This window comes from Microtus ochrogaster, chromosome 1 (assembly GCF_000317375.1).
Source record: "Microtus ochrogaster isolate Prairie Vole_2 chromosome 1, MicOch1.0, whole genome shotgun sequence".
Lineage (NCBI taxonomy): Eukaryota > Metazoa > Chordata > Mammalia > Rodentia > Cricetidae > Microtus > Microtus ochrogaster.
In genome coordinates this window covers 46,020,800-46,030,293 of record NC_022009.1, presented here as the reverse complement: position 1 = coordinate 46,030,293, position 9,494 = coordinate 46,020,800, and the positions used below count along the sequence as shown (strand labels likewise).

Below are 9,494 nucleotides of genomic sequence, written 5' to 3'. Positions count from 1 at the left end.
AAAAAAAAAAAAAAAAAGAAGAAAACAGCAGAGAACTGAGCAGCTTGGGGGACAATGATGATGAGATCCAGGTGTTCCCACCCAGTACTTTTCTTTAAGATGTCTACATTCCTGGGGGTAATTCCAGATCATTATCCTTGTGTGACCTGGAGTGTCCCTCCACTCTCACCTCCTGTGTGCAGACTGGCTGCTGTTCATTCTGTAGGAAAGGCATACCACTGAAGGGACACCAAACTGAACATTAACTGGCCTATCTATGTGGTTTTGTGCTTAGACAAAGAGAAGAGATGCTTCCCAGAGCCAGAGTCAGAACAATGGTAACTTGGTCCTCCAGTCATGCTGCCACCGTACCCACCAAGGGTGACGAGCACATCTGCAGGGGAACCCTGGGTGAACCCTGTGTTAGAGGAAGGGTTGAAAAGACAGTGTGGTAAGACTTACACTTAACACAGTTCACATCACTCCTGATACACGGCAGAGGGAAACACCAGAAGGAAACTCAGCTTTCTTTCCATTTCACAGAAGGAACTTGCCCAAGGTCATATGACTGGGCAAACTAAGTAAGCCATGCCTCGAGGGACAGACCAACCTAGGTACAGCCATTTTTTTCAAATTGCATCTTTAGCAGCAGCTTGAGAGGGACCAGATCTACCAGACAACAGTTTCCTTGTGTGTGTGTGTGTTGAGGGGGCACACAAAGACAACAGGTTCAGAGGCTGTATATACTGGATGCCTTCACTTTAGAGCAACTCAGAACCTTAAGGTGCTAATAATGCCTATGGATTCCCCTAGAGGCACTGGGGAGAGCACTGTCCAGGTCGACCTTCCTCTTAGCTCCACTCCAAGATGAAATCTTTCAGGAAATAGTGGATCAGGGAATCTTATATTATATTTACAGGCCATTTAAAAAAATAAGTAAAAACTTTACTCAGTTTAAGATGGATAAAAAAATTGAACATATATATATATGTATGAAAAGTCAACAGGTTGAGACAATTTAAAATACTAGCCATTTACTCAACACCTCATGTATATAATCTATTCTTCAAGTAAGCTTTAATACCAACATTCCTCTGTAACTATTTTTAACACTACTCAAGGGAAAAAAGTTGAAATTCCATAGCTTCCATAGTAATAGATTGAGGTGTATGAAGAGGGCTCTGCCTATAGAGCCACAAAGACAGAAGCTGTTGTTTGTGCACTCTGATCTGTGAGTTAATCAACCTTCCTTCTCCTTACGTGAAACTCTCTTTCCGTCCTTTCAGGACCTGGCTTGAACGGCTGTGCTCTGGGAGGAGTCAAGTCAATGAGTAAGATCATCTGGTGTCAGCTCTAGCTGCAGCCACGCACTATCAGTGACAGGAACTTACCTTCCCAGTATTTCCAGTAATTCTGCTATGCCATTGTGATGCTCTGTCTCATAAATAAACCTGGAACATACAATGTGTCATCAGCACTGGACCCTGAGTAAAAGCTGCAGACACGACAGCAATCTGAACAAGGAAATTCAAAGGCTACAGGAGGAATGGAGGAACCAGCAGTGCCGAGCTGACACCTTTCAGGGACATGTTCAGGTGCTTTCAGAGCCCACAAAGCCCTGAAAGCCTACAATGGAATAACCTTGAGGGCAGACAGCCAGTGTAGCCCAATTTCTTCCAACATTTTATTCTGAAAAATTTCAAGTATCCAGGAAAGCTGAAGAAGTTTCACAGCCAACACCTGTGCTCTGACCAGCAGTCTCAGGCTATGGCAGTTTGCATGCTGTCTGCCTTGTGTTCACATCTATCCAGCCTTCTATCCTAGCCTCTAATCCATCTTGTTTCTTTGCAGCTTTTTAACATGAGGTGATGTCTTACTCAGTTTTAAAGCCTCCAATCTCCAGCACACTCCCTGCCATGGCTAGAGGCTCCTCCCTATGAATACTGTCCCTGCGTCCCCAACACCAGTTCCAAGTGCAGTCCACTTCTCTTCTTCTGAGCGTTCTCTGCCCATCATACCCGACACAGGCTCCTAAGGGAGCTCTGGAAATATGCACCCCACTCTCTGTGCCAGCTTGTCTCCCTCCAGACAAGGACAAGGACTTCCTGTGAATGTGTTCCTGATACTAGGACCAAGCCTGGCATCTGTGTAGTTCTTAAACAGTCTGGTGAGCGAACTGGGGACAAGAATAGGGAACAGGGGCATGTCTACCAACCCCTGCCCCCCTGCAGGAGTCCCATGGAAACTGAACCCTAGCTACTTGGTTGTTGGTGGTCTACAGCAGCAGGGTAGTGTGCTCTGAACATGTGACGGTAGAAGTGGCCCCACCCAACGGTGAGAGAGCCTCCCTCAGCAGCTGCTTAGTGAAGTGTCTGGCCCAAATATCAGTGTCCTGAGACAAACTGACTAGTAACCTTAAAGTACAGAAGAAGTAAGTAGCCAGGGCAGTGGTGATGCACGCTTTTAATCCCAGCACTGGGAGGCAGAGGCAGGCTGATCTCTGTGAATTTGAAGTCAGCCTGGTCTACAGAGTGAGTTCCAATTCTGTATTCTCAAATGGTCAGGCCTCCCTGATGGCTCTTACTTACTAAGCCCCAAGGAAGGTACTGACAGATCCACACAGAGGGGAGAGAACAGGGTCTGTGAATGCAGGTGAGACAGGATGATAGCCTGGACAGCACGTGGGCAGGCTCCAAGGCCACTGGCAGCCAGACACAGAAACATGAAGACGTGCTTGGCTGTAGTCTAAAGGTATAGCTGTGAGGGCACTGGCCGAGGACTGGCTGTGGTCGTGAAAATGTGTGTCACATCCGCTTCCTGCTGACCTCTTCCTACCCCTGCCCCAGAGCACAGAAGAGGCCTATCAGTGAGTCTGCGGGAGTCAGTGCAGGAAAGTGGTTTCCTCTTGCTTCACAGGTTTTACCCACGGTTATAATTCTGAGCTGGTGCAGCACCCTTGCACACAGCTCACAGTGACCCTTGGGCCCTGCTGCTCAGCCTTCTTGCATATTATGGGAGGATGGTGGTGACTGTAAGCCACGTGGTTTTCACATTAGTATCATTAGCTGACTGTGTAAGAAAGAGAGAAAAGGGGACTAGTTCCCAGAGAAGATAGTCTGGGAAGCCGAGCAGACATCAGAGCAAGATGGAGTGCTCCTCACTCTACAGCAAAAGCCCAGACTAGTCCCCCATTGGATGTGTTCTGCACCTTGGACCAAGAGGCAGGATCTACTTCCCTTCCTGTGGGGCTCAACTGTCTTGTGGCTTGCCTTGACAATACCAAAGACGGAAGTAAGGGGCACTAATTTGGGGCTAATCCCTTGAGGAGACTCTCCTGACTCCCATGGAGGCAGCTGGTACTCATAAGAGGGTGCACTGAAGCCGGAAGAGGCAGCTCATGCCTGTAATTCCAACACTGGGAAAGGGAGAGGCAGCAGTATTAGTGTCAGTTCAAGGTCAATTCAGGCTACAAAAAAAAAAAAAAATAAAATAAAATAAAAAATAAACCACAAGGATCTAAGCACGACCAGAGAGACCATGCGGACAGAGATGCACAGCAGTGAGAAGGCACCCAGGGTATCACTGCCCTAGATGACACCGTGGCAGCACAGCAGTTCTGCTGAGCCCAGGCCCAGGACAGAACTGAGGAATCACAGGTGGTGATAGTGTAAGCCGTGGCACCGGGTGGGGCAGCAAGACAAGTCTGGCTGCTCTGCTGACTGGCCATCCTCCAGTGCACTGCTTACTAAAACCAGCCCTGGGGTCACTGTTTGCTCACGCTAGTAAACCAACTCACTGAGAAATTACAAGTAGGAATCGTAGCTTCTAGTAAGTTGAACCAAATTGTTTAAAAGTGCCTTTTCTTACAAGATATAGATGTGGATTAAGAACCTGGAATGTTCCAAAACAGCAGTATACAATATCAGGGATCATTCAGATTCACATCTGCATATGTATGAGCTATATTTTGGGCTATGATTCAAGTTAAAACCAAAAATTCAATTACTCTATGCAAATACTCTTGGAAAGTAATGCTATGTAATATTTTTAGGTTGGAGACAGGCTCTCTTTACGCTATTCAAGCTGGTATGCAAGTAACTATTAGGTGCAAATGATCCTTCTGACTCAACCTCCCAAGGAGCTGCGACTGTAGACAAAAGCCACCATACCTGGCTACTCTTGCATTTTAACCATGAACCACAAGTCAAGTGTGGAATTTTCCACTGTGGCATCATGCAAGTGCTCAAAATGTCAACTGTTTTCTCTTTTTTGTTTTTTCGAGATGGCTCAGCTGTTAAAGACTCACAACCAAAAGTATTCAAATTTTTAAGTGTGTGGATTTCTGGGTCAGGATACTCAACATGCACAGGACTTCCATGATCTGAGAAACTCTGAGCTGTTTGACTCTCTTCACATGAAACAACGACAAAAGAGCCAAGCCAATTAGGGATTCTAAGTAACATGCTTGCTTTGGAGCACACATATATAAAGATAAGTATAGAAGAGATGACCTAAGGGAGGAAACACAGAAGTGCCAACTGCACCCTCATCCATTTGAGAGAACTGAACTGGATCGTGGGATGTACTCTGAATAAGGAAGGAGCTGAGCACCCCAGTAATCAAGGTAAGCTCTCTGCAGCAGGAGGCATTTCCACTTCCACACGGCAGGTGCTAATGGATTTGGGGTTCTGCTTCCTGACCAAAACCACTAGTTCTGAGGAACAAAACACTATAGCCAGAGCGTGAATTTCAGGGCTAACAGACTGGAATTTAAGTTGTACCCATTCTGTGTAAAGAATGACATCAGCTGAGTAATGATCTTGCGAGAAAGCAGAGCATCAAGAAGTGAAAAACAGGAGCTGAATATGTAGGAGCTGACATCATTCCCTCACTATAATCAGAGCAGGTCAGGGCTGGGTTGGGCTCCATTACAGAAACATAATATATTAGGAGGAACCTGGAAGGGGCTCAAAGGGAAGACACATGGTGAAGGCCCCAATATCACAATGTGCCATCAGGCAAAGGATTCGACTGTAGGGATACACCAGGCCTGGAAGGACCAGAAGGACCACATAGGCTGCTCAGTCTCACTGTCTCAGCTCCCCTTTCTTGGCCACTTTCAGTCACTGTGGGGAAGAAGGACCAGGCAGGCATAAGCACGCCCTGGCCCCATAGCTAGATTGTGTAAAACTTACTTTCCGTCAGATGGATATCATACTGTTTCTATCACTGCTAAGATTTGCTACTTTTAGGCTTCCCTGGAATCAGATATCTGAGAGCAGAAAGTCAACCCAAGAAGCCAACAATTACAAGATAACCTTAGTAAGTTTTCCTGGTACTAGGAAGAAAGCTACACAAACCAGGCTGAGCAGTGACACACACCCTCCACCTCAGCAGAAGCAGGAGGATATAGGCTAGCCAAGGCTATAAGGTGAGACTATTCCATAAAAGAGCTACACAGATTTCCACAAGCACCCATTCTGTAACACTTGCGCCACTGAGGCTGTTCCTGGGGAGGAAGGGCCATGTCAGCTCAGGTGAACTTTGCTTGGGGAAGCAGGTCTGAGGGCTCAAAGCAAGGTAGGGCAGACAGGACAGCCTGGAATGACACATGGCTGCACAGCCTGAGAGTGGGCAGAACCTGGAAGCACAGAGGTAGCCTAGGAAGCGGTGTTGACCAGATAGCAGCAGTGGTATAAACCATGTGAATGTAGCCCTGACTCATCTGGATCTCTATGTAGATGAGGCTGGCCTGAGCTATGGCAATCTTTCTGCCTCGACCTCCCAAGGCCTGGGATTATAGGCATGAACCTTCACACACACCTGGAATGTTAGACCTTAAGAATCATGAGGCGTGGTCGGAGATAAGACAAGGATGGGGGTCATAGCTATCAATATACTTGAAGGGTTTGAGATGTCCTTTCCGAGCTAGAGGCTGACAGGACAGGTTTGGGTATATAGGAAAGTTGTCCTGCTCTGTCTGCAGCCAGGGCTCTCTCCTCTCTGCTTGGTTGGCCCTCAAACTGCTCAACTAATTCACAATCTTCCCAGGCAAAGGCTGACTACTTCCTTTCCTCTTCCTGTCTTCCTGTGACTGAGCAGCAATAATAAGGTAAAAAGCAGGTGAATGGGGCAGGGTTAGCCCACCCACACTCAGGACAACTGGACAGTTCTACAGGAACTCAAGCAAGGGTAGTGTGTAGTAAGACATTGGGGAGGAGAAGCAAGGGTGGACTAACAGAACCGAGCAGTCAAAACTGCATAGAGGAACACAGAGGGACAAGGTACAGTGTGGTGGTGTGGTAGGGTTACCTGCACATGAGCACTGCTCAGCTCCTCTCCCCTGTCTCTGATGTGACAGCATTGAGGGTGGGTAGCAACCACACGAGGACTTACCTATAAAATATATTATTTATCTGTTTCCTGATGTAAGCACGCAGACCTAAGAACTTCCCATAGATTCTGTGAAGGGTAGTTTTTAGAAAATCTCTCTCCCGAGGATCCTCGCTGTCAAAGAGTTCTAGAAGCTTTAAAAAAAACATAGCACTTAGTGACAGTGACCATCCTGCACTTAAGGCTGCTGAGGAACACCTGGCTAGAAACTCACCTGTAATACAAACTTCTGATCAATATATTTCTTTGCTATATTGGGCTGGAAATCTGGAGACTCTAAAAATCTTAAGAAAAATTCATAAACAAGCTAGGAGAAAAAAAAAACAAGAAGTCAGATAATATGGCACTTTATTAGTTGGATTATGAACACCTCAAATCCAGTCTTTATTTGCTTGAAAACACTAGACTTAAAAACACACATGCATTCAAAATTAATGCTGAATTGTGTGGCTTAGCATAATTATAACTGCAGATGGAATTATTTATTTAGTGAGAACCACAGACTATCTCTTAAATGGCACACAGTGCTTCCCATGGTGCTCAGTTGTGACACCTGGGACCATGACTAAGCTTGGGGGTGGGATCTGCAGAATGCTATCTACATGTATCACGGAGTTCTAGGGGGACAAGAAATTAAGGACTGCCTGGGAGAGGAACACAAAAACAGACACTGAACCACAGCCACTGGGTTCCCTTTGTCAATAAACAGCACAGTTGGCTGGACAGCATGGATGGTCTGTCCTAAACTGTGTGCAAGTCAGATGCCTTAAGGGCAGAACATTTGGCTCCTCCCTTCTTTTCTTTTCTTTTCTTTTTTTTCCCCCTTTTTTCTTTTTTTTTTTGCCTCCTCACCAAGGACATATGTAAATACTCTGCTTGGGCTGGCCTCATAACCAGTCACCCTTGTATCTCACAGATGTGTGGGGAACTATCTGGGGCTATGCTCCCAACTTAACATATCATTTGTCAGCAAGGAGCCTGGGATGCACAGGGACATTAGGTTAAACACACTCACTGCAAACTGCAAATACACCTGGGAAATGCTCTAAACCTTGACTGAGAAAATGCTTTCGTAAGACCTGGCCGTACACAAGCCTGTAGAGCATTTTCTTAATTAGTGATTGATGAGGAAGAGCCCAGCCCATTATGGGTGGTGCCACCTCTGGGTTGGTAGTTCTGGGTGCTATAAGAAAGCAGGCTGAGCAAGCCATGATGAGCAAGCCATTAAGAAGCTCTCCTCCATGGCTGCTGCATTAGCTCCTGCCTCCAAGTTCCTGCCCTGCTTTGGGTTCCTGTCCTGATGTCCTTTGTTGGTGAACAGTGATGTGGAAGCCTAAGCCAAATAAATCCTTTCCTTCCCAAGTTGCTTTAGTCATGGTATTTCATCACAGCAGCTCTAACTAGGACAAACCCCAAATTCAATGTTATTAGAAATGCTAGAATTCATCACTGAGGACAGAGAAGTAAGTCTGTAGCTTGTACAATGGGCTTTCATAAAATCAATCAATCAATCAATCAATCAATCAATCAATCTATCTCTTTTCTCCCACCTCTCTGCTCTGCTAAAAAGAGATTCCTTTAGGTCAGAAGCCTGTTGGTCAACAGTTAAAAAGAGGCCCTGGGCCACTACCCACATGGCATACACCATTCTCTCAGGGCTGGTGCCAAGTCCAGTACCTGCAGATGAGGCCAGGCTGCTTCTAACGTTGGTTCATCTTCTTCTGGGTCGAATTCTGCTCCCGTAGGATTGGAGGAAGGTGGCAAGGTTCGAAACATGTTAACTGCAAACTAAAACCCACATATTCCATGATCACAACCAGGTTGAGTATTATCAAGAAACATTCCAAGAAACACTAAATAATCCTAGCGATAGATGCTTCCCATTCTAAGCTGTTCTTTTTTCTTAAAATTCAGAAGAGGTGTGGGTCTCCAGAGAAGACAGGGTCAAACCTGCAGCTTGAAATAGAGCTTTCTGGGCATGGAATCAGCAAACTAACTGCTACAGTCACTGTGTCTCTCACCTGTCAAACTGTCAAAGACAGCTGACCCCAGCCGATGCTAAGAGGTTAGCGCTGACTTAGGAGACTGTTACATCCAGTGAGTCGGCAAGCAAAAAGCCAGAAAAGGACACGATGACGAAGACCACAGAAAAGACTAAAGAAACAAGACCACTGAGAAAACAGCAAAGACTACATTGCACAGGGTCGGGCCCATAACAACCATAGGAACACAAGACAGATAAGTGACTTCTGGGGCAGCTGGAGATCACTTCTGAGACAGAATTGCTCACTAGCACAGGGAAGAGCTGATGGAGCAGAGTGTGTAGAGGAGCCGGCTGGCTAAGCAAAGCCCTTGGTCTGTCTGGACCTGCAAAAACACTTGGTTGGCCAGTGATAGAACAGCAAAGCCTAGTTTTTCTAAGTAATTGACTTGTAAGGTTTTTTTTTTTTTTTTCAATAAGCAATGGGTTTAAATATGACCTAATGTCTTACAACAACTACGAACCCACCAAATGCCAGTTATAGTCCTGGGATCTGGTAACTGGCTTACAAGTGACCAAATAATCCTTGTCACATCAGGAGGTAAGAGGCTGGGAGATCTCTGTGAGTTCAGGGCCAGCCTGGTCTACAAAGCAGTTCCAAGGCAGCCAGAGATGTTACACAGAGAAACCCTGTCTCACGGGAATAAAAAAAAGTCCTTGTCCTAGATGACCAAAACCACAGATCCAAATACAAATGCCAGCTCTAGGACACCTCCTGGGAGGCTGGCGAGCCATGCAGTTCAGAGGCCTATGACATCACGCACATGAGTATTTGATACTTCCCTGTTCTTCCTTCTTTTCTTTGTAAAGATCTCTTTTCATCTTATGTGTTTGAATATCTCGCCTGCATGTCTGTTATGTGTACTGTGTGCATGCCTGGTGCCCGTGGAGGTTGGAAGAAGGTGCAGGATGCTCTAAAACTGAGTTACAGATGGTTGCAAGTCATTATGTGGGAGCTGGGAACTGGATCCAGATCCTCTGCAAGAGCAGCCAGTGCTTCTAACAACTGAGCAATCTCTCAGCGCTCTCAGCGCTCTCTCTCTCTCTCTCTCTCTCTCTCTCTCTCTCTCTCTCTCTCTCT

The 9,494-nt window shown here is 46.1% G+C and overlaps 1 protein-coding gene across 10 annotated transcripts in view; it reads right to left on the bottom strand.

Annotated features, from left to right (window-relative positions):
* The window catches only part of Ppp2r5c (protein phosphatase 2 regulatory subunit B'gamma), a 136,130-nt gene that overhangs the window by 30,310 nt on the left and 96,326 nt on the right, over positions 1 to 9,494 (bottom strand). For all 10 annotated transcript variants that reach the window (XM_005343555.3, XM_026781192.1, XM_013345938.2 and 7 more), the window contains 4 exons: positions 8,050 to 8,160; positions 6,587 to 6,679; positions 6,376 to 6,506; positions 1,371 to 1,430 (listed from right to left, as the gene is read on the bottom strand). In XM_005343555.3, coding sequence (XP_005343612.1) covers positions 1,371 to 1,430; positions 6,376 to 6,506; positions 6,587 to 6,679; positions 8,050 to 8,160 — 395 coding nt within the window. The remainder of the gene's footprint in view (positions 1 to 1,370; positions 1,431 to 6,375; positions 6,507 to 6,586; positions 6,680 to 8,049; positions 8,161 to 9,494) is intronic.